This window comes from Aotus nancymaae, unplaced genomic scaffold (genome assembly GCF_030222135.1).
Source record: "Aotus nancymaae isolate 86718 unplaced genomic scaffold, 86718_ANA_hifiasm-v0.15.2.pri h1tg000019l, whole genome shotgun sequence".
Classification (NCBI taxonomy): domain Eukaryota; kingdom Metazoa; phylum Chordata; class Mammalia; order Primates; family Aotidae; genus Aotus; species Aotus nancymaae.
In genome coordinates, this window is record NW_026988431.1 from 26,038,299 (window position 1) to 26,060,763 (window position 22,465).

Here is a 22,465-nt window from a genome sequence, read left to right on the forward strand (position 1 = left end):
TCATAGACTCCCAAATATTAAGCATCAGAAAAATTTGCAGCGTTGATTTATTTGTAATGTTTTATACGTAATGTATAGGTCTAACTAGAAAACTGGACTCTTACCTTCCATTCGAATGTTCTAATAATTACGAAGACAGTGGAATCCACTGGGATGGTTGGTGGCTGTAATCGCTGAGGGACATCAAGCATTCTATAGGCCATGCACTATTCTAATTCATGTAATATCAATGATGGTGATAATGCCAGCTAATACTTAAACTATTGTGCTTATGTTCCAAGCACTGTTTTAATCACTTTAAAGAAATTATGTCATTCTGTCTTTATAATCACCCTAAAACATCTGAACTACTATGAGTTCCATTTTGCAGATGAGGAAAATAAAGCTCAGAGAGAGATAACAGTTTGTTCAGGGCTCCACAGCCATATCAAACCCAAAAAGGCTGACTCTAAACCATCTGCAGTTTATGAAAAACAGATGTCTCATTCTTCTGCTCCCCGGACCTCACCATTTGAGCCTGTAGAAAATGCTTGATTTTTGTCTTTCTTCACATGTATCAGCGAGATGCAAATGCCTGCCATATAAATGACCTAAATGAGGAAAATAGTAATCCTGAGGGAGAAGTAGGGCTTCCGGTCTTCTAACAACCCCTCTTCTTTCTGTCTTCCCCTCTACTCTCCTCTAATAACATTTCCCCTTTCCCTCTCTTTCTCTTGACAGCACAGAATTGATTCAGGCACTGGCAATCTCACTCAAAGCAATTAAAGTGCTTTACATTCTGTGGGAGATACATTCCACCCTATGTATTCTCAGTTGCTCTTTCAAACATGTCAGTTACAACAGTGTGCTGGTACATTGCATAGTCAGAAGTTGCACATGTGAGACTGGGGATAGATTTTGGCTTCATTTCTTGGCTTAAACTCTTGTTTTGTCTCTTAGGCATATAATAAAATATATTTTGGCTGTTGTTTCCTGCAATTAAAAATCCTACAAAACTGAGCAAATGGGCAGCCTGCTGTCCCTGATTTTAGAAACTGCTTTGCACCCAGGTGACTGTTCTATCGTTTGACCATTTTACAGGGCCATAAAATTTTAGTAAATTTCAGTAAGGGAACCATAACTTATCCAAAGTCACATCTTTATTGAGTCCATGAACAAGACTGAGTGAGAATTTTGTTACATTATCCCCTAGGATCAGCACTCTGGTTATTAATCTTTCATCTAACAGTTTTTATTTGTGGCCCATTCCTATATACCTAGTACCAGCTGTCCATACTCATGTTACTTCATTTCTCTTTCTTATCTTTGGGTTTTAAAGAGGCTATTTTTATACTCAACCATCAACTATTACTAGGATTACAAAATTCCAGTCCTAAAAAGGGTCTCTAGGTGAGTCTGGTCCTACCACCTAATTTTGCAGAACTATGCTGAACTGAGGCCCAGTGGTGACTTGGCTAGGGGCACACAGCTTGTTCCTGAAACAAGACCAAGACCCAAGCATCCCAGCTCTCAGGCCAATGGGCCTCTCCACTACTATACCACCTGGCCTCATCTCTAACAATAAAACACTTCATATATAGAAACTTCTAGATATACTGGTGTGTCCTTTGCCAGAATTATTTTACTCTCCTGACCACAGTTTCTTCCATAAAATTACAAGATTAAATGACCTCTAAGATCCTTCCATTTCCATTTTTTTATTCCTCTGAATATTCATTGTGGTCATATTCAGTAAAATCCCTTCTGTTTTTATTACTATGCATTCTTTTGTTAAATGAGATATGCATATTTATAAAATGATCTCATTTAGGAAAGGCCATGAATATCCAGTACTCATTTAACAAACATGTATTGAGTTTTCAACTAATGAGCACTATGGAGATGCGAAGATGAGCTTTGTCCTTAAGGATCACTCATAGATAGAGTTATAAACTTACTTAAATTGAAATAAAAGATTGCTTTTTTCACTTTTACTTTTATAGCACTTCTTCATAGTAGAACAATCTGAGCATAGCGATAAGGGCCATTGGTCTAACCTGTATATTTAAGATTGAGAGTGATCAGTCACTGTTATATTGTGATACAATATACCCTTGCATGCATGAGATAAATTGTCCACTTCAAATGATACAAACTTGAGACACAGCCAAGATTAAACTTCTTTGAAAACAGCCTAATCTTTAGAAGTCTGATAGCATTAGCAAATGGAGTCCAAGACACAGGCTGGGTATAAAAGCTGTACTTTTGGGAGACAGATGCAAACCATGTACTAAGAAATTTTCCTGTTACTGATATTATTTAGTCACTATTTTAACATCAAAGACTATCCAGTTTCCAGATGTCAAAATATTTGAGATGCTATCATCCCTTTTCTGTCTATTTCTACTTAGTAACCCAAAGTGACTTTCGGTTCACAGATGGATGCAAGCCAGATGCTTCTTGTGACCAAGTCAGACCACCCCCTGTGCAGTCTTACATAGATGCTGCTTTCCTTCTGGATGGCTCCCGGAACATGGGAAGTGCCGAATTTGAGGACATCAGAGCCTTCCTGGGAACACTATTAGATTACTTTGAAATCACCCCAGAGCCGGAGACTTCTATCACTGGAGACCGGGTGGCTCTATTGAGCCACGCTCCCCGTGACTTTCTGCCCAACACTCAGAAGAGTCCGGTTAGAGCTGAGTTCAATCTTACCACCTACAGCAGTAAGCGCCTCATGAAGAGGCATGTGAATGAGTCGGTTGAACAACTAAATGGAGATGCTTTTATTGGTCATGCCTTACAGTGGACTCTGGACAATGTCTTTTTAAGTACACCCAATCTGAGAAAAAACAAAGTCATATTTGTGATATCTGCTGGGGAAACCAGCCATTTAGATGGGGAAATCTTAAAGAAGGAATCCTTGCGAGCCAAATGTCAGGGGTATGCCCTATTTGTGTTTTCCCTTGGCCCTACTTGGGATGATAAGGAACTGGAGGATCTCGCCAGTCACCCTTTGGATCACCACCTGGTTCAGCTTGGCCGAACCCATAAACCTGACCACAGTTATGGTGTGAAGTTTGTGAAGTCCTTTATAAACTCAATCAGGCGTAAGTCATAAAATCTGTTCTTTTCTGCACATTAAGAATATACTTGGTATTCCTTAAAAAAAAAAAAGGTTGATGAGCTAACTTGGATTCTTGGAAACCTCTTGTCTGTCTTCAAGGGCACTTCAGGGTCAGAAAGGAAAATATATAATGACGGATGGTGAAAGGGAGGAAATCTCTGATTCCTACGCATTTAGTTTTCTGGCTCATTTTTTTTTGTTGTTTTGTTTTTTTTAATGCCTCTGGTTCCTATGGAGAAGCAATCATAACAAGCAGCTGTCTTCTGAAGCAGTGCAGTCTGGGGGTGTGAAGTCACAGCCCGGACTTAAGCTACAAAGTAGAAATCCTTGCCATGTAACCTTAGCACACTCTGCTTTGATGGAAAGTTTCTTCTGTAAAGTCACCAAAAAAGAGAGCCAGAGAAAAATTAAACAGTTCTTGGCTTTTCTTTCACAAGTTCCTGAGGCAGAGTTTGAAGTGTTAGGAGATTTTACCTGTCAGAATAAAAAATACAGCCTTGCAAAACTTTCTTAGCCTTGTTAATGGCTTTTTTTATGATGCCAGTAATTAGTGTAACTGGTGCCCAGTAAAAAATAAACATGGGCTGCCTTTCTTAGAGTAATCCATTTTGGAATGAAATCCATATGCAACCCATTTTGAGTGCAACAGGATGGATAAAAAGCTGTATTCTAATATGATTCTGAAGGGTGAAAAGCACTTGGTAGGATTTGCAAATGTTATCTTGGTAAATGATCCCTTGGAGCCCAGATAGAGAGAAATGAACGCACAGGTAAAAGAGTACCCAGTGTAGCTCAAGTAAGGTCTTGATTGTGTCTCAAATGTGCCTCTGATATTACACAGCAAGCCCAGTTAAAGCTTATAGAGACATCGACTTATCAGTGTAGGGTGAGGTCTAAGGAGCATTGGAGATTATTGTTGGGGCTGATAGTGTATCCTCTACTATTCAAACTGACTCTAGGACCAGTAGTACCAGTGTCACTTGGGAGCTTGTTAGAATGTAGAATCTTGGGACCCAGCCCAATCATTCTGAACCAGAATCTGCATTTTATAAAGATCCCCAGGTGACTGATATGTATATTATGGCTTGAGAAACACTTTGATGGGAACAGTAATCTCCCAGAATGAAATTTACATGGATGTATTCTGGAATAGAAACCAGAAAGAAGAGCTGAGGGGGAGAAAAAAAGGGGAAAAAACTGGGGATGGGGTCATTCTGAATGAAGAAAGATATCATAAGGCATTTGTAGGGGTAAAATAAAAGTAAACCTCGAAAGACTGATAAACTTGTAAAGAAGCTCTCATCAGGCAAGAAGTTGGAAGAAGTCTTACAATGGAATTTCCTTCCCTATTCCCCCAAATTCGTGGCAGTGTTCCATGAGTAATTAGTCAAATTATGTTATTAGATAAATGGCACCACCTACCCCCACCAACTGAGGAAAGGTAAAAAGATGTTTTAAGAAAAAAGTACTTAGGGAACATGAGAGATACATAAAGTGCTTTGGGAAAACTATAACCTTGATGAAATTATACACCATTCTTCTAGAACTTAGATATCTATAAATCTTCAATCTTTAAAATGTAACTGTACAAGTACAAGTCAAGAAAAACTTTGCATAATCATGTTCAAGTCTACATGCTTACTTCCATAGCAGGCCCACAGACTTGCAGTAATGCATTCAACATTAACATATATTTACTAGGGAACTGCTCTGAGCCACTCACTGTTCTGATGCTGGATATCAAGGAGCGACTGAAACAGTCTTGGTTACTGACTGCCCTTCTGGGTCTTCTGGTCTTGCTCCCTCGCTTTGTGGCTCTTATTTAAATATACTGCTATAATAGAGTTGGCTATCAAGCACAGTCCACATCAGAATCAACACGTTTTCTAAGGGAAACAAAACTGCTGACAAATCATCTGATACTTAACACAGATAAAATTTAAAAACCAGGTGCACAGTAAGGGTAGCATCACAGTCTTAGGGCATTCAGTCTAGCACGCACAGTCCTACCTACAACAGCAGCTCTGGAGACGGTGTTGGATCGCAGTCCAGGACAAATTTGCTACTTAGGATGACCCTGGGTTACCAGAAAAGATCTAGTTGTGTTTAGCAAATCTATTTAATTTAATACTTCAAAGAAATACATAATACATTTTTAAGAATTCCCATCAAAAATGGCTTTTGAATCTTTACATGATATAAAAAGGCATGCTTTATTATTATGAAAAATTAATTTGCCTCCAAATGAAATGAGCCACTAATAAACTGAACCCAAGATGTTAATGTTGATGTTAGTTACTGTTGTTAGTGATTCAAAGACCACAAAGAAAATGTCTTTTTTCCTTTACATTTTTGATATTTCAAAGGAGCAAATAAATAACTACCTTTGTTCATGTCAATTAAAAGCCAGACCATTAGAACTGGCTCATGATACCTCCTCTAATGGTTGACCCAGTTTAGCAGCTAAGAGGATCTTACTGAAAAGTTAGTTGAATTCACCTATAAATTCAGAAGGGATGTGTTTTCTAAAGTCAGTTTTAAAGATTCCCCCAAGAAATCTGCTTTTATTTCACGTGACTACCTTAGTTGGTATTTTTCTTGATGACTACTTAAAACAGTAAAATGGCACTTTGTATACAGAGCAGATTACAGTAATGTTAACGGTCATGAATACAAGACTCATCACAGACTTTTCTCTTCTAGGTGCAATCAACAAATATCCACCAATAAACTTCAAAATAAAGTGCAATAGACTTAGCTCTACAGATCCAAAGCAACCCCCACGACAGTTCCGAAGGTATTGTCTGCTTGGTGTTACTTGATAAATGAAAATGCCCCCCACCTTTCTTATCTCTATTTTCCTCCTCTTCCTTTTCTTGCTTTTCTTCCTTCTTCATCATATTCAGACAAAAATTTATTGCTACATGATATTAAAATATAATTTGAAGGAACAAGAGATAACTTCTTAAAATTTATTCACTTTATTATTATTTTTTATTTATTTTACTTTAGGTACATACTATATCTGGCATTTCTCCCTATGTTATCCCTCCCCACCCCCCGCTGTCTCTCTCCTACCCTCCTAACTGTCCCCAGTGTGTGATGCTCCTCTCCCTGAGTCCATGTGTTCTCGTTGTTCCACACCCACCTATGAGTGAGAACACATGGTGGTTGGCTTTCTGTTCTTGTGTCAGTTTGCTGAGAATGATGGTTTCCAGATTCATCCAAGTCCCTACAAAGGACACGAACTCGTTTTTTATGACTGCGTAGTATTCCATGGTGTATATGTACCATATTTTCTTTGTCCAGTCTATCACTGATGGGCATTTGGGTTGGTTCCAGGTCTTTGCTATTGTGCACAGGGCTGCAATGAACATACATGTGCATATGTCTTTATAGTAGAATGATTTATAGTTCTTTGGGCATATACCCAGTAGTGAGATTGCTGGGTCAAATGGAATTTCTATTTTTAGATCCTTGAGAAATCGCCACACTGTCTTCTACAATGGTTGAACTAATTTACACTCCCATCAACTGTGTAAGAGTGTTCCTGTTTCTCCACATCCTCTCCCGCGTCTGTTGTCTCCAGATTTTTTAATGATCGCCATTCTAACTGGCGTGAGATGATATCTCAGTGTGGTTTTGATTTGCATTTCTCTAATGACCAGTGATGATGAACATTTTTTCATATGTTTGTTGGCCTCATATATGTCCTCTTTTGAAAAGTATCTGTTCATATCCTTTGCCCACTTTTGAATGGGTTTTTTTTTTCTTGTATATCTGTTTTAGTTCTTTGTAAATCTGGTTATTAGCCCTTTGTCAGATTGGTAGGTTGCCAAAATTTTTTCCCATTCTGTTGGTTGCCGATTCACTCTAATGATGGTTTCTTTTGCTGTACAGAAGCTCTGGAATTTAATTAGATCCCATTCGTCTATCCTGGCTTTTGTTGCTATTGCTTTTGGTGTTTTAGTCATGAAGTCCTTGCCTATGCCTATGTCCTGGATGGTTTTGCCTGCGTTTTCTTCTAGTGATTTTATGGTGTTAGGTTTTATGTTTAAATCTTTGATCCATCTGAAGTTAATTTTAGTGTAAGGTGACAGGTAGGGGTCCAGTTTCTGCTTTCTGCACATAGCTATCCAGTTTTCCCAACACCATTTATTAAACATGGAGTCCTTTCCCCATTGCTTGTTTTTGCTGGGTTTGTCAAAGATCAGATGGTTGTAGATGTATGGTGTTTCTTCTGGGGTTTCTGTTCTGTTCCATTGGTCTATGTCCTGTTTTGGTACCAATACCATGCTGTTTTGATTACTGTAGCCTTGTAGTATAGTTTGAAGTCCGGCAGTGTGATGCCTCCGCCTTTTTCTTTTTGCTTAGGATTGTCTTGGCTATGCGGGGTCTTTTGTGATTCCATATGAAGTTTAAAGTGGGTTTTTCAAGTTCTGTGAAGAAGGTCATTGGTAGCTTGATGGGGATAGCATTGAATCTATAGATTACTTTGGGCAGTATGGCCATTTTCATGATACTGATTCTTCCTAACCATGAGCATGGAATGTTTCTCCATCTGCTTGTGTACTCTCTTATTTCGTTGAGCAGTGGTTTGTAGTTCTCCTTGAAGAGGTCCTTTACATCCTTTGTTAGTTGTATTCCTAGGTATTTTATTCTCTGTGTAGCAATTGTGAATGGGAGTTCACTCTAGATTTGGCTGTTTGTCTGTTATTGGTGTATAGGAATGCTTGTGATTTTTGCACATTGATTTTGTATCCTGAGACTTTGCTGAAGTTGCTTTAAATGACCACATTGATCTGACAAACAAATTGCTTTTTAAAATGGAAAATCTAAGTGTCAAAATAAAACACCCAAATGGGACACCCCAATGACAGTGAGCATGCCTGATGGCCACATTGTGGTTTCTAACTACCTTTAAAAGGAACCAGAGTTTCTTAGAGAAAGTCCTAATTTTAGACTGCAGATGGAAAAACTTGCTATGCCAAAAAGCAAGAAAATCATTAAAAACCAACAATGTCTTTTCAAAAGAACAAAGGAATCGTCTTGATGGGATTCCCACTGGCCGAATTTTGAGTAAGTTGAACATTAGAAAGTATAAATATAATGAATTGTAACACTTTGAATTTTTAAAATCCGCAAGTCTATATAGATACCCCCCACAAAAAAAGGAAGAGAGAAAAGGTGGTTCTTTATACAACAACGCTAGCTAATAAATGTAGAAGGAATGGAAGAATTAGAAAATCACCAGTTTGTGGTTAACAATGTGATAACAATGTTAATAACAAATATAATAACTGATCCTTATAGGGTGCCAAAACAATGTGTTGTTGAGGAACATGACGTTGTTGAAGAACAGGCTGTTTAAACAGTCTCACAGAACTACTCGCGTGCTACTTACTAATTACAAACAGGAAAATGTTTACATTTTCAGGTCGCCTTTACATGGGGAGATCTGGTGTTATGTGCCTCCCAAGGGGATGCAGTGGGAGGTACACAACATTACCTACGTGAGCATCTTGCTGGACCTCAGATAGGATGTTCAATCCAAGTCTAATAATGTATAAACCATTGGATGATTCCAGAATCTAGAATGTTTTTCAGAACACCTTGCCTACACTGTTTATAGGTTTCATATCATGGAGAAGAGAGGGACATGGGGTACTGTTCTAGAATGGGAGACGCTAATGAGACAAAATGGTCAAATGTAATTGTGTGAACCTTAATTCGATCTAAGATTGGAAAAAAGCTAATAGAAATGACGTTTGGGGAACAATCGGGAAAATTTGAGTATGAACAATGTTGGATGATATGTGAGTATCCTTGTATGTGATAATAGTATCATGTTTTTATAGGAGAATGTCTTTGTTCTTGAGATAGGTATGCTGACGTACTTAAGAGTAACATATATGATGTGGGCTGCAGCCTGCCTTCTGATGGTTTTCCTAAAGGGAAGTAGGATAAGGTATGTGTGTGAATATACGTGTACATTATATACACATACACATAGAGTAGCAAGATAGTAACAGAGAATATAGGTGAAAGATACACAGGTATTTATGGTTCTGATCATTCTAATTTTCTTTGAATTTCACAATTTAAAACAAAACTTGTAAAACTTAGTGAAAGAGTAAACAGAGTACTAAATGTGTCTGAAGAAAAGGATAATGAACTATAAAAAATGCTGAAATAGAATGCAGAGATGATCAAGAGTTTTAGAGACAAAATGGAAAGATCTAACCTGTATCTAATTCGAATTCTGGAAAGATAAGAGAAATAATGAGAGTCAATATTCAAAGACATAAAGAGATGATCATTTTCTAGAACTTACGAATGACATGAATTCACAGATGAAGAAAAAAGATAACAGGCAAGATAAATAGAAAGCAGCAGTTGGACACAGTATGGGTAAATACAGGACACCAAGACAAAGGCCACATCATCTACAAATAAATTATAGTTAGGCTGGTAGGTGATTTATCATTTATAACAGTGAAAACACAAAACCATTGAATGAACTAGTGGAAGAAAATTTTGTCAACTTAGAAAAACTATCTTACGAGAATTTAGATTTTACAAAACAATAATTTACTACAAAAAAAAGTCTTTACTGAAGAAACTTCCAAAGTATGTCTTCAAGAAAAATAAAAAATGACCACAGAAGGAGGGAATGAGATGCAAAAGGCAATAGTAAATAATATAATTTGTATTTCCTTAAAACAAATTTTTTGTTTTCTTTTTTGTGAAACAGACTCTCACTCTGTCACCCAGGCAGGCATACAATGGCATGATCTTGGCTCACTGCAACCTCCACCTCCCAGATTCAAGCAGTTTTCCTGCCTCAGTCTCCCATATCTGCTGGGATTACAGGCGTGTACGACCACATGTGTAATTTTTTGTATATTTTAGAAGAGACGGAGTTTCGCCATGTTGGCCAGGCTGGTCTCGAACTCCGGGCCTCAGGTGTTCCACCTGCCTTATCTCCCAAAGTGCTGGGTTTACAGGCATGAGCCACCGCACCTGGCCTAACCAAATGTATTTTTAAGTAATATATCTAACTTGGGGGATTACATAAAAGCTATACTTGTTAACAAAGCTATGAAAATAAAACACTACACCTGGTGGTTTTAACAGAAGACAGTTCTAAGACTATAAATATTAATAAATATTTTTGATTTAAATATGAGAAAAGATATCAAACCAAAATAATCCTGTATTATTAAAAAATGAAGCCTTGAACTTTAAGGAAAGAAAGGTGATACTAAAAAAAAAAAAAAAAAGGGCAATAAAAATGTAAGTCACCGGGAGATAAATGGAGTTAAAAGATTCTAGGAGCTTGTATCATTCGGGCTGCAGGTTAGGCTATTGAAAAACTTGAGACACTTAAAAAAATGCATTACAAATTTTAAGGGCACAAATAAAAAAGAAAAAGAGAAAGTAACTACCAAAAATCTAGTGAGGGAAAACAGGATAAAAAACAACAATGTAAGGGCTGGGCGCGGTGGCTCAAGCCTGTAATCCCAGCACTTTGGGAGGCCGAGGCGGGTGGATCACGAGGTCAAGAGATAGAGACCATCCTAGTCAACATGGCGAAACCCTGTCTCTACTAAAAATACAAAAATAAGCTGGGCATGGTGGCGCATGCCTGTAATCCCAGCTACTCAGGAGGCTGAGGCAGGAGAATTGCCTGAACCCAGGAGGCGGAGGTTGCAGTGAGCCAAGGTCGCGCCATTGCACTCCAGCCTGGGTAACAAGAGCGAAACTCCGTCTCAAAAAAAAAAAAGTAATAAATATTGTTTAAAAATAAAAAGCCAAGAAAGAAAAAGTTTCCTTAAAAAGGCCAAAAAAAAGACAAGTAGAAGGCATAAAGTAAGACAGCAGAAGCAAGTCCATTTCAATATATGAGTAATCACAAAAATACATAGATTAAACCTGCCAGTTCAAATCAGAGATTGCTGGATTTGGTTTTAAAAACAGATTAAAATCCAACTTCAACTGCTTTCAAGAGACACATCCACAATATAAGGAAATGGAGCCACAGAAAGTAAAATGATGGAAAAAACATACCAGGCACATATCTTAAAAATAAAGGTAGACTATGGTTATATCAGATAATATTTACTTTTAAATAAAACCATTTCATTAGGGATAAAGAGGATGACTACATGATGAAAAGTGTTCAATTTATGAGGAAGATAAAAGAATTTTAAATTGATGAGGGTCATAAAATTTTAAAATGTACAAAGGAGAAACCGAAAAACCACAAGGAGAAATTGTCATTGAAACATCATCAAAATTTGAGATTTCAGTATACTAGTTGGAATAATAGGTAAAGCAGACAAAAATTAGTATGATATGAAAGATTTAAATGTAGGTAACAAATGATTTAACAGACACACGCAAGCCCTGAACAGAAACATTAGACATTCATCTGGAGAACATATAGAATATCAGCAACTGTTAAATCAAGGTGTGGAGTGTTTACAAGTGTTCCTTGTGCAACTTCTAACTTATAAAGCAAGTATCAAGAAATCTCTGAGAATTGGTGTCATACGGTCCACATTGACCACAATGCAACTAAATTAGAAATTAATTACAATATTTAAAAAACTTATACATTTTAAAGTCACCTTTCTAAATGATGGGACAAAAAATGATAGTAAAAATTTAAAAATACTTAGAATTGTATAACCATCAAAATGCTACATGTCAAAACTTGTAGGATGCACCAAAAGTCATGATTTAGGAAATTTTATCATCTTAATTCTCAGGTGAGGAAAGTTTTTTTAATTCAAAAAGCTCATGAGCTGAGCATTGACCTGAAGGTGTTATATATTTGAAAAAAAAAAAAACAAAAAAACAGACTATGTCCAAAGAAAGGCATGTAAAGAGAACTGAATTTTTTAAAACATTAAGCTATAAAAGAGACTATCAACAAAGGCAAAAGTCAGTTCTTTCAAAACTTAAGAATGTGCATATATATTGTATCTTTAGCACATATGAACATTACTTTTTAAATATTAGAAATAAGTGAAATCAAATAGGAGTGTCTTTATTTCTGAGGTAAATTATTCTGTACAAACATACATATGCATTACCCAGCCACCAACCACAATCAAATGTGCACCAGCACCTGGGACCCACACTGAAGCAGATAACTTTAGCAGTGTGCCTAATTTTATTGTGTGGTGTGTGCATTTCTGTGTGGTGATCAAGGCCAAGGAGGTACTCCTAATGCAGAAGCCCCAGCTCTGTCACCTCTGAGAATCCTCCACCTGGAATCTCTTACTTACCTTGTCCAGGGGAACTGTCCAGCAGCAAATAACTCCTGAAGTCAAGCCTAAAACAAACCAGTGAAGTCAGTCCAAGAAGAGCAGGGCTCCCCCTGCTGCAGGTATCTGGCAATTTGGAAAAGGGTCTTAGATGGGATGCCGAGCATGTGACTCTTGCCTAGGACAGCATCTTTGGCATGGAGGGTTCATTAAAGCTGGTGTTAAAGTTAACCAAGTCAGGCTAAGTGCTACAAGCTGGTTAGCTCGCACAGGGCCCGGGTGCTCAGTAGTGCACAGCACTTGGGGTCACTATTAATGTTATTTTTGAATTTAAGTTTTATAGTGAAGTCCAATGGGATAATAAAGTGTTGGGGAGTCAGGGCCTGGAGCCTTGTTCACTTGCCAATTCACCTCCCTCCACTTCCCCAGGACTGGTTCTCACAGATCACTGTGTACCTTCCAGTTCCCTGGGGTTACCCCACCACACCCTCCTCTAGACTGGGAGGCTTAGGGTCAGTTACACTCCCATAGTCTTAGCACAGGGAAGGTAGCGGCCATCCACCCCAGGCTGGCAGTGCCACACTGCATTTGCCTTTTGCCCACCTACATCTAGGCACCCAGCACGTCCCAGCCAAGAGGCTGCAACGCTCTAGGGCAAGCTTGTCCCATCTGTGAACCGCAGGCTGCATGAGGCTCAGGGCAGCTTTGAATGTGGCCACATACAAATTTGTAAATTTTCTTAAAACATGAGATTTATTTTTTATTTTTTTTTAAGCTCATCAGCTGTTGTTAGTGTTTGTGTATTTTATGTGTGGCCCAAGGCAATTCCTCTTCCAGTCACTCAGGGAAGCCAAAAGACTGGACATCCCTGCTCCAGAGGATCACCCCTCTGCCGTAGGTTGGGATGGCCAGCCAAGGGAAGGGGAGATGCCTGGCTCAACTTCTGGCTGTTGGGAGGAGAAACTCAACAGCTGGCCACACACCAAGTAAAGGGGATGGGGGAAGCATATTGAATGGCAATTAGAAACCTTCATAGTAGAGGGAGAGACTGCATAAGGAAGAAAGCTTTGTTCCCTGCTTTTATTGCATTTTGCCTTTGGCTCCCCACATATGTAGCCAGCCATCACTGCTACAAGGACACATGTGGGAGCCAACCTATGCAATTAAAAGGCATTTTTGATAGCTTCCTGCTTGCAGAGAAATATAAGTGGGAGGAGGGGCTCTACAGTGTTTTTGGACAGGAAGTTCCTTCCTCTTTGGCCACACTGCCCCAGATAAACCGAGTGCTCAGCTCCTCCTATGTATGTGGAATGGTGAAATGTCAGCAAATGGCTGGGGCATCAAGGAATTGAGACAGGAAATCCATACCACTGTCTGTGAATTTCCCAGGCCGCCTCTAAGTGACCAAAGACTCTAATCAAAAGTTATGAGCCACACAGCTGCTTCTGAAACTCCCCGCCTGAGCCATTCAAGAGAAGTGAGGCAGAATTGAACACACAGGATTGAGGGAGATGAGAATACCTGCTAGGCAAGAGGTCTGGGCATAAAGACGACTATCAATTCCTCAGAATGACTTGCATAGGAATTAGGCCATTCTGTTATGAGATTATAAGAAATACATGTAGAAGCTGGTGCTTATCAGATAGAAAAGGAAGGAGCTGAATCAAACCACAAGCTACCAAGGAGACAGATGGCCCATGAGGGTGCAAGAGCAGAGCAGCCTCTTCGTATAAGCACTTAGATCTGCTCAGAAACAATAAAGGCAGAAAGCCACCTGTTTATTGTTTCATCCAGCCAGGGAAGAACCTGTGCCAGACTTTAAAGCACTGACAGGCCAGAGCCAGAACAACTGAATTGTAAAAATGGACACAATCACTAATGCTTTCCAAAGTAGTTTTCTAGACACACAAAATATAAAAGAATTCTAGAAATAACAATCTTGTCTGCATTTTCTACTCCAGCGCATCCAGTCAACTGGTAAATGCAGCATGGCTGACTCCTGAATACCTGCATAGATGGAGGAATCTGTTATAGAGAACTACAATTAGTCCCACCTCACCTTATCTAGAATTTGTCACATCTGTCTTTGCACAAACTTTACTGGAGTTGAGCACAAGTTGCAAAATAGACGATTTCATTCTTCTTTGTCTTGACAACCTACTTTTGGAGTTACATATCAGCAAAGAATTATTTGAACAATATAGAGTAGGATAAAGAGAAACGAAGTCTTATAATTCCCAAACTGAATAATCAAATGATTCTTATTAAATGATTATTGCTGGGCATGGTTGCTCACACCTGTAATCCTAGCACTTTGGGAGGCTGAGGCAGGCAGATCACTTGAGGTCAGGAGTCAGCTTAGCCAACATGGTGAAACCTCGTCTCTACTAAAAAATACAAAAAATTAGGTGTGGTGGTGGGCTTTACCTGTAATCCCAGTTACTTGGGAGGCTGAGGCAGAATAGCTTGAACCCGGGAGGTGGAGGTTGGAGGTTTCAGTGAGCTGAGATTATGCCACTACACTCCAGCCTGGGCAACAGAGCAAGACCCTGTCTCAAAGGATTTCAAGTATAGACTCCTACATATAACACAGTGAAAAATGGAAATTCAAAGATATGGTATTAATATTCAACTGTTTGAGAACAAAAAATAGAAGGGAAAAAAGAGAGCAATATCCTGCTATACAAGCACCTACTAATTTAACAATTTTTTTCTTAACAAAGATGGGAAGGAAGATGACAGTAACTAAACCTCCCATAACAGAAAACAAAGGACCCAGTGGAAAAGAGGGGAGGTGTGAAGGGCATGGGGAAGAGACCAGTAAATATCAGACCATGAAAACAGCATGCTTCAGACTCAAAAGAATGCCCTTCCCATGATCAGTAGAGCCATGTTCTATGCATACAATTATCACTTTGGGGAATTTGAGTTTACAGTGCTCAGTCTGGAAGATCATAAGGAAATGCTATGAAGGGGGGATAGGTGGCTCACTCCTGTAATCCCAGCACTTTGGGAGGCCAAGGCAGGAAGACTGCTTGAGCTCAGGAGTTCAAGACCAGCCTGGGCAACATAGTGAGACCCCAGCTCTCCAAAAATAAAACAATTAGGTGTGGAGGAACACACCTGTAGTCCCAGCTATTTAGGAGGCTGAGGCAGGAAGATCAGGAGATCAGGACTGCAGTTAGCTATGACGGCAACACTCCATTCCAGCCTGGGTGACAGTGAGACCCTGTCTCAAAAATGTGTGTGTGTGTGTGTGTGTGTGTGTGTGTGTGTATATGTATGTGTACATATGTACACATATATACATACTGGGAAGAGCAAAAATGAAGGGATGTGTGAGAAAATTCTATTTGCAGTGAAATTTAGCCATGGCTGCTGTTCTTGGTAGATGTGTTTGTTGATCAACTTATTACGTCTCTGATAGCACTGATGGAAGTGAACTGAGATATATGTTGGAATTTGAATTTCAGAAGCCCAGACATACAGTATATAATGCATGGAGGCTTTGGAGTCTGTGTGACATGAATGGAATGGTTTTCTTTGTTGTTTTAATGTTTCTTTCCACTTATCTCTCTTTATAGGTGAAAGAAAAAGAGTATGTTTTTATATGTGTGTGTGAGAGAGGTGAAATAACTTTAAATTTGTTCTATCTCTCTCACTATACTCATTTTCTAAATACTGATTTTTTTTTGAGAGGTCAGATTTTACAGCTGGTAAAAATAAGAAACGGACACCAATGTATATTGCCACTGTTTTGATTTCAACGTTTTGAAGTTCTCTTCAATCCTCCTGTATTAGTCTACAGTGCATTGCTATAAAGGAATAGCTGAGACTGGGTAATTTATAAAGAAAAGATGTTTATTTGGCTCACAGTTCTGCAGACTGTACAAACATGGCAGCAGCATCTAGTGAGGCCTCAGGAAGCTTTTACTCATGGTGGAAGATGAAGGGAGATCAGGCACATCACATGGCAAGAGAGGGAGCAAGAGAGAGGAGAGGAGGTTCCAGGCTCTTTTAAACAACCAGCTCTCACATGAACTAAGAGCGAGAACTCACTCATAACCACAAGGACAGCACCATGCTATTCATGAGGGATCCACCCCATGACTCAAACACCTCTCACTAGGCCCACCTCCAACACTGGAAGTCAATTTCAAACTGAGATTTGGAGGAGACAGACATCCAAATCATATCACTTCCTTTGTAATTCAGCTAATTGCTCAAGTTTATCAGCATTGAGAAGTCTCTCTCTCTTTTTATACCACCAGCTTTCATGCAAATTCATCCTACAAATATTTATGAAGAGCCTGCTGTGTGCCAGGCTCTCATACATTAGCTGTCCTGCCTGCCTCAAGCCATCTGTGTTCCTGTAGTTCTATATCCATTTCCAGATGCTTCTGATAGTATGATATTTATCATCTCACTTTCTTACTCCAAATATATTGATAGTTCTCCATAGTGTCCTGAATAAAAATCTAGTTCAATGGCAGTAACACTGAACTCGGTCTCAGAACAGCTGGGTTATCGTTCCAGCTCTGCCATTGACCTTCACCTCTATGCACGTCAATTTCCTCATCTGTATCCAACAGAGCACCATGGCAACTAGTCTAGTGGACTTTAGTTGTTGCTCACAACAGGAGTTATTTTTCATTCCCATTTTACACCTGAAGAAACAAGGATCACTCTACTTAAGTGATTTGCCCAAAGCTGCTCAGCTACAGGCTAGAATTTAAGAATGTTTTTGGATCCAACGCTTTTTTCACAACATCCCTGGTAAAATAAGATTGTCTGAAACAGCCCCCTTTGTGTACTGGCCAATACAGTAGCTACTCGCTACGTGTGGTTATTTAATTAAAATTAAATTTCAGTTCCTCAGTCACACTACATTCAAGTACTCAAAAGCCACGTGTGGCTCATGGCTGCCATATAGGCAGTACAGATTCTAGGACACTCTGTCAGCATAGGTTTTTCGGACAGGCTCTAAGTTCTAGTTAGCACTTGGCTTCTATGACTCTCTGGTTTCTCAACCCATCCTGAAAGCCCTTCCATAGCCTGACTCCAGCTCCTTTACTGTTGGGTTACTCAACTCCCAGCCAGGCTCTTTACGTGCCTGCCAGACTAGGCTCTATTTCTATATCTCCCGTTGTAACTAACACAGTGCCTTCTATTAAGCAGGTAGTAAACATATGGATAGATGGACCTATGGAAGAAAGGAAGAGATGAAAGAAGGGAGTGGCATACATTCATGCTTTCATTAGACATACTTATTGAGTGACTGCTATATGTTAAGCACTTTTAGCTTCCTGGGATTACTATAGTTAACAGACAAGGTCTCATGAACCTTCTTTCTGGTTGTGTGGAAAAGTGGGGAACAGGTCATAAAGAGGTTTACAGGCGAATAAAAGTTCAGCTAGTGGACCAACCATAGGTAGATCTGAGTGGTGCATATTCCATGAAGAAATTTTGCTGCTGAAATAATACTTTTGCATACTTTGATAAGATGTCTCATTTGTCAGCTTCTGATTTATGAGCTGGAATAAGTACCCAGTTTAATAATTTTAAAATTACCCTGGAGGAAGGCTACAACAAGGAAACGGGTGAAACAATTTGGTGAGACAGATTAATATGTAGTCTATTAAAGCTGAAATGGCATTTATCTTCTGTGATGTTCTCTTTTGTTGTATAGCTTTGTTCCTGGACCACATAAAGCTACCCTGAAAGAAGATGTATTACAGAAGGCAAAATTCTTTCAAGATAAAAAATATCTTTCAAGAGTAGCAAGAAGTGGCAGAGATGATGCTATTCAAAATTTTATCAGAAACACCTCCCATATTTTTAAGAATGGAAAAAGGGTGACAAAAACTGCTCTTAAACGACACGGTAAAAGAAATGCTTGAACAACATAGCCTTCGGAAGCATGGTAAGACTCTGGACTTAAATAGTAACTAAATCTGCTGCCAGAACTCAAGCAACAGTTTGTAGGTTATCAGGTGACTTGGCCTCCTGTATTCATTGGTATTGATTTATCTTGTTCATTTATTTGACCACTCCTGACAATTCTAGCACTCTAAGACTGATATATCCAAGAACTGTTTCATTAGAAGACAGAAGAATGAAAGAAGTGTTTTGAAAAGTCTAATGGAGACATAATTTGAAGGTAAAATTTCTATGATGTATGCGTATGTTTACATGGGTTTAATTCGTCTCTGTCCAATTCATTTTCTGCACATTCTTCCTCCTTTCCTAATTTAGTAATGTCTAATGCTCATCTATTTAACCAACGTTATTTTAAAATGTTTTAAGCCACTCCAAAATTTACCCTAGAAATGGATGCAGTTTATATATCATCTTTTTAAAAATTTGACCTTCCATGACTATTCCATTTAAACACACCACTGTGGGAGTTTGCTTGGACTGATGAGAAAGGGTAATTTTCTCCAGCTCTAAATTCCTAAACTCACTGAAAAAGTCATTAACTCCCACAGAACATAAGCTACTGCTTTTGAGCTAGAAATTTTCTCTTCATTATGAAGACTACTGCCATTTTGAAGGAGCTTGAAGCTATTTTGATGGACTTCTAGTCTGTCTTTCCTCTTACGGTCATTTATTAATTTTCACTAATCCATATATTCTTTAGACAAGGACAGTCAAGACATAACTTGTCATAGATGAAGCTCTGAGTTACTTTTACCTATCAGGCAGCTGTTTAGTCAGTAATAAACAGCACCAAAACATGACTGGCAGAGCTCTTAAAAACACCCTTAAATACACATTGAGTGTGGAAAAACATAACAAAATTGTTTTAATCTACAAATTCATATGCAGTTGTAGAGATGCAAAAGAGATCAGAGTAAGTTAGAGTAGGAAAGGTTTCAGAAGTACCTGGTCTCTAGCAGCATGCTCTGATGGCTGTGTCCTCATCTACATTTAATTTTTATGATAGGGCTATTTTCAACAACACCCAGTAACTATTATTTAATTTTAACACAATGTTCAGACCTTACTTCAGTCTAAGGGCTGGCTCCACAGTTGGTAGCAATGGCCCTGTTAGGCCAGAATATCCCTCTCTTTGGGAATGGAAAGAAGCCCTGCTTGGATGCATGGAGCAGATGGATACTGACACCAAGGACATTCAGATTTTCTTTCCTATACTTATTTTCATAAAACTTGGAAAGAAAATTTATCCGCAGTATTTTTTGTAAAATCACTTCTGCCATTCTTACTCAGGCAAATCCAAAGACAGTACCTAATGTCTTCAGAGGAGCAAGAAATTCAAGGAGTTAAATGTCACATTCATACTCAGGTAATAGAGAAGAATAAAACACATCAGGTTTGTTTCATCTATCCTAAGTGGTGCTTAGGGGTTCAGAAAAAATGTTTCCAGTACAGGAAATTAATGAGCAATATTTACGACATATTTTTAATGAAAGGGATTTTTCTGGTTAACTTCGAGTTAAGCACAAACTCCCTTTGTTAATTGTTACAAATACTATTAAAGTGTATTTGTCTGTTTTTCTGCACTGGCAAGTAAAGAACACCAAACAAATATTCCCTTGGCGACAGATTATTTTTAGCATTTTGGGCCATCTTTTGAATTACTAATAGGTGAGAGCTCTAAGGCATGCTGCAAATGGAAGTTCTTTTCTAAAAAGCCCTAATATTACTATTTTCCCTGATTTACCTCTTTCTTCTAAAAGTGCAAACGGCAAAAATTAAGTTGAATATAAATTTAATAAAGCTATATTTAAACCAGTAATCACACAAGCAGGATGCTTCTTTGTAAAGGAACTGCCTCCCATTATCTGTGCACTGAGCTATGAGTCGAACTTTTTTTTTAAGTAGAGGTTAAAAGGAGATGCAACTTAACATGGCATCAGATTGTAATACTTAGAATTCAACTTAATAACTATTTTTTTCAAAACTGGGGCTCTTTTTTGTGGGGCAAGAGGACAGAGAAGAATGGGTGGTAAGGGGAGAAAAGGATATCTCTGTCAGCCCACTCCATTTTTTCCTCAGCATTTCCCACATTTATCAGTCTTACAGCTTATCTAATGGCTCCAGGCCGAAGTCCAATCTCAGTCTTACAGTTTATATATCAAAAAAATTTTCCCCAACCCCCTGCAGACTCTAAATCTGACTTAGTAGCTAGAAATCCTTTAAATATGGTCTTAGCAAACTTTAAGGGAAACAAAGGCAAGGCAACATGACAATGCCAAATTTGCAATTTCTACTAATCCACTAAGCTATCAAGCCTAGTTAGACCATCACTCCTAACTTTGAGGTTTCTGAATGACTGGGCATTTTTTTATCAGTAAACAAATAACTCTGTAGTTTTGTTGTTTACCTGTCTAAAAACTAAGTACAGTTGGCTCTCTGTAGCTGTGGGTTTCACATCCATAAAGTCAACCATGGATAAAAAATATTCAGGAAAAAAGGATGGTTGTGTCTGTACTGAACATGTACAGACGTTCTTCTTTTCATTCTCTAAACAATACAGTGTAACAACTACTTATATAGCATTTACATTGTATTAGGTATCACAAGTGACCTAGAAATAATTTAAAGTATATAAGAAGGTGTGTAGACTATGCAAATACAGCATCATTTTATATAGGAGACTAGAGCATCTGTGGCTTTTGGAATCCTTGGGCGGTCCTGGAACAAATACCCCAGCGATACCTAGGGATGATTGTACTGAATCATGAAACTAGAGGTATACTTTGTAAACCATATGTACTGTATCTATCTTAATTATATAATTATAAAACTATAGAAAATTCTTAGAGTATTTCTAAGCAAGTAGGCTTTTCCCTTGGCTGAGATTATCTATTCAACCTTTTGGTTTTATAGACTCATGTAACTAATTTTAAACTAAAATATTTTGAATGTAATAAACCCTTCTACAAGTAGATGAGAATTAAATATGGAGAGAGTCTGTATGCAAATAGTAATCCATAATCTTAAAGGGGTTTATCTTAGTGGAAAAGACCAATTTTGACCTTTTAAAAATGTAAACGTCTGGTGTATTTTTAACAACTTTAGTTTTCTTTTTCATGCATTCAATAGTCTCTATACTGGATAAAAGCAAGTTGTTGCGCCCAGTGTCAGAATTTATGGTACAGTCCATAAAACATAATAATGGCCAAGAGGAGGCACACTTGTATAACTAATATGTTGGAAATCAATTCTACAGTGTTAAATAACTAATAAGGCAAATTGTAAAACACACAAGATGATATATAAGAAGACAGAGCAGAAATAGAAATAGCACAATATTTAGAGCCCAGAGATTTGGATCTAACAAACACCTAGTTTTGTCGTTGATTCCTTGTGATATAGAGTCCATTTCTTCACCTTAGAACAAATACTGCTAAAATTTACCATTTAAAAACACCACAGAAAGCACAAACTCTTAGGATGCATGAATACTGACTGCTTTGAATAGCATTTTTAATAGCAAAAAATGTGTTTGTTTATACTATAATAGCTTACAACCATCTTTTCAACCATCATCTTTTTCAATACAAAATAAACATTCGTTTTCATATTTTACATTTCTCATCTCCGTAACATATACAATAAAAATTCCAGACATTATTGGCTGGCTGATTCTTGCAAAGAGATGCATAAGTAAACTAGTCAAGTACATCTTAACCATCTTGGGTATGATTTAGTCATGAAACAGTAATATAGAGACATAATTCTGAAAATTAAGCAAATGAATCTGTTCTCTACAAATGCCTTTTCTCTTGAGTTACAGTAGTATATTTATAACTTTATTACAATTTATACAAATTAGGTTTTTATTTCCACACCTTCACAATCCCATCTCTAGAAGCAGTTACGATGAAGCCCTGTGTTGTCTGGAATGTGGCAACATCAGTGATGATGTCGTGATGTCCCACGGGCAGGGACTCTGGGCCCCTTCGAGGGGTGTCATCACTTGGTCCTACTTTCTGCTTATTCTGAATTTCCTGTTTGGTGATTAAAAGTCAGGGAGAAAGCCAGAAGTTAAAGTCTGTACCACATTCTTCCTCTCGTCAATAGTCGTGCTTGTGAGATGCTGGTGTTGGATTTAAGT

At 38.2% G+C, this 22,465-nt stretch overlaps 2 protein-coding genes across 3 annotated transcripts in view; one reads left to right on the top strand and one right to left on the bottom strand.

The window, feature by feature from the left end:
* The window catches only part of COL6A6 (collagen type VI alpha 6 chain), a 109,903-nt gene extending 91,343 nt beyond the window's left edge, over positions 1–18,560 (top strand). The window contains exons 33-35 of the mRNA XM_064378681.1: positions 2,418–3,089; positions 5,810–5,903; positions 18,071–18,560. Coding sequence (XP_064234751.1) covers positions 2,418–3,089; positions 5,810–5,903; positions 18,071–18,281 — 977 coding nt within the window. The 3' untranslated portion in view covers positions 18,282–18,560. The remainder of the gene's footprint in view (positions 1–2,417; positions 3,090–5,809; positions 5,904–18,070) is intronic.
* Positions 18,561–19,287: 727 nt separating this feature from the next.
* The window catches only part of PIK3R4 (phosphoinositide-3-kinase regulatory subunit 4), a 74,868-nt gene continuing 71,690 nt past the window's right edge, over positions 19,288–22,465 (bottom strand). For both annotated transcript variants that reach the window (XM_021674344.2, XM_064378682.1), the window contains exon 21: positions 19,288–22,358. In XM_021674344.2, coding sequence (XP_021530019.2) covers positions 22,188–22,358 — 171 coding nt within the window. In that variant the 3' untranslated portion in view covers positions 19,288–22,187. The remainder of the gene's footprint in view (positions 22,359–22,465) is intronic.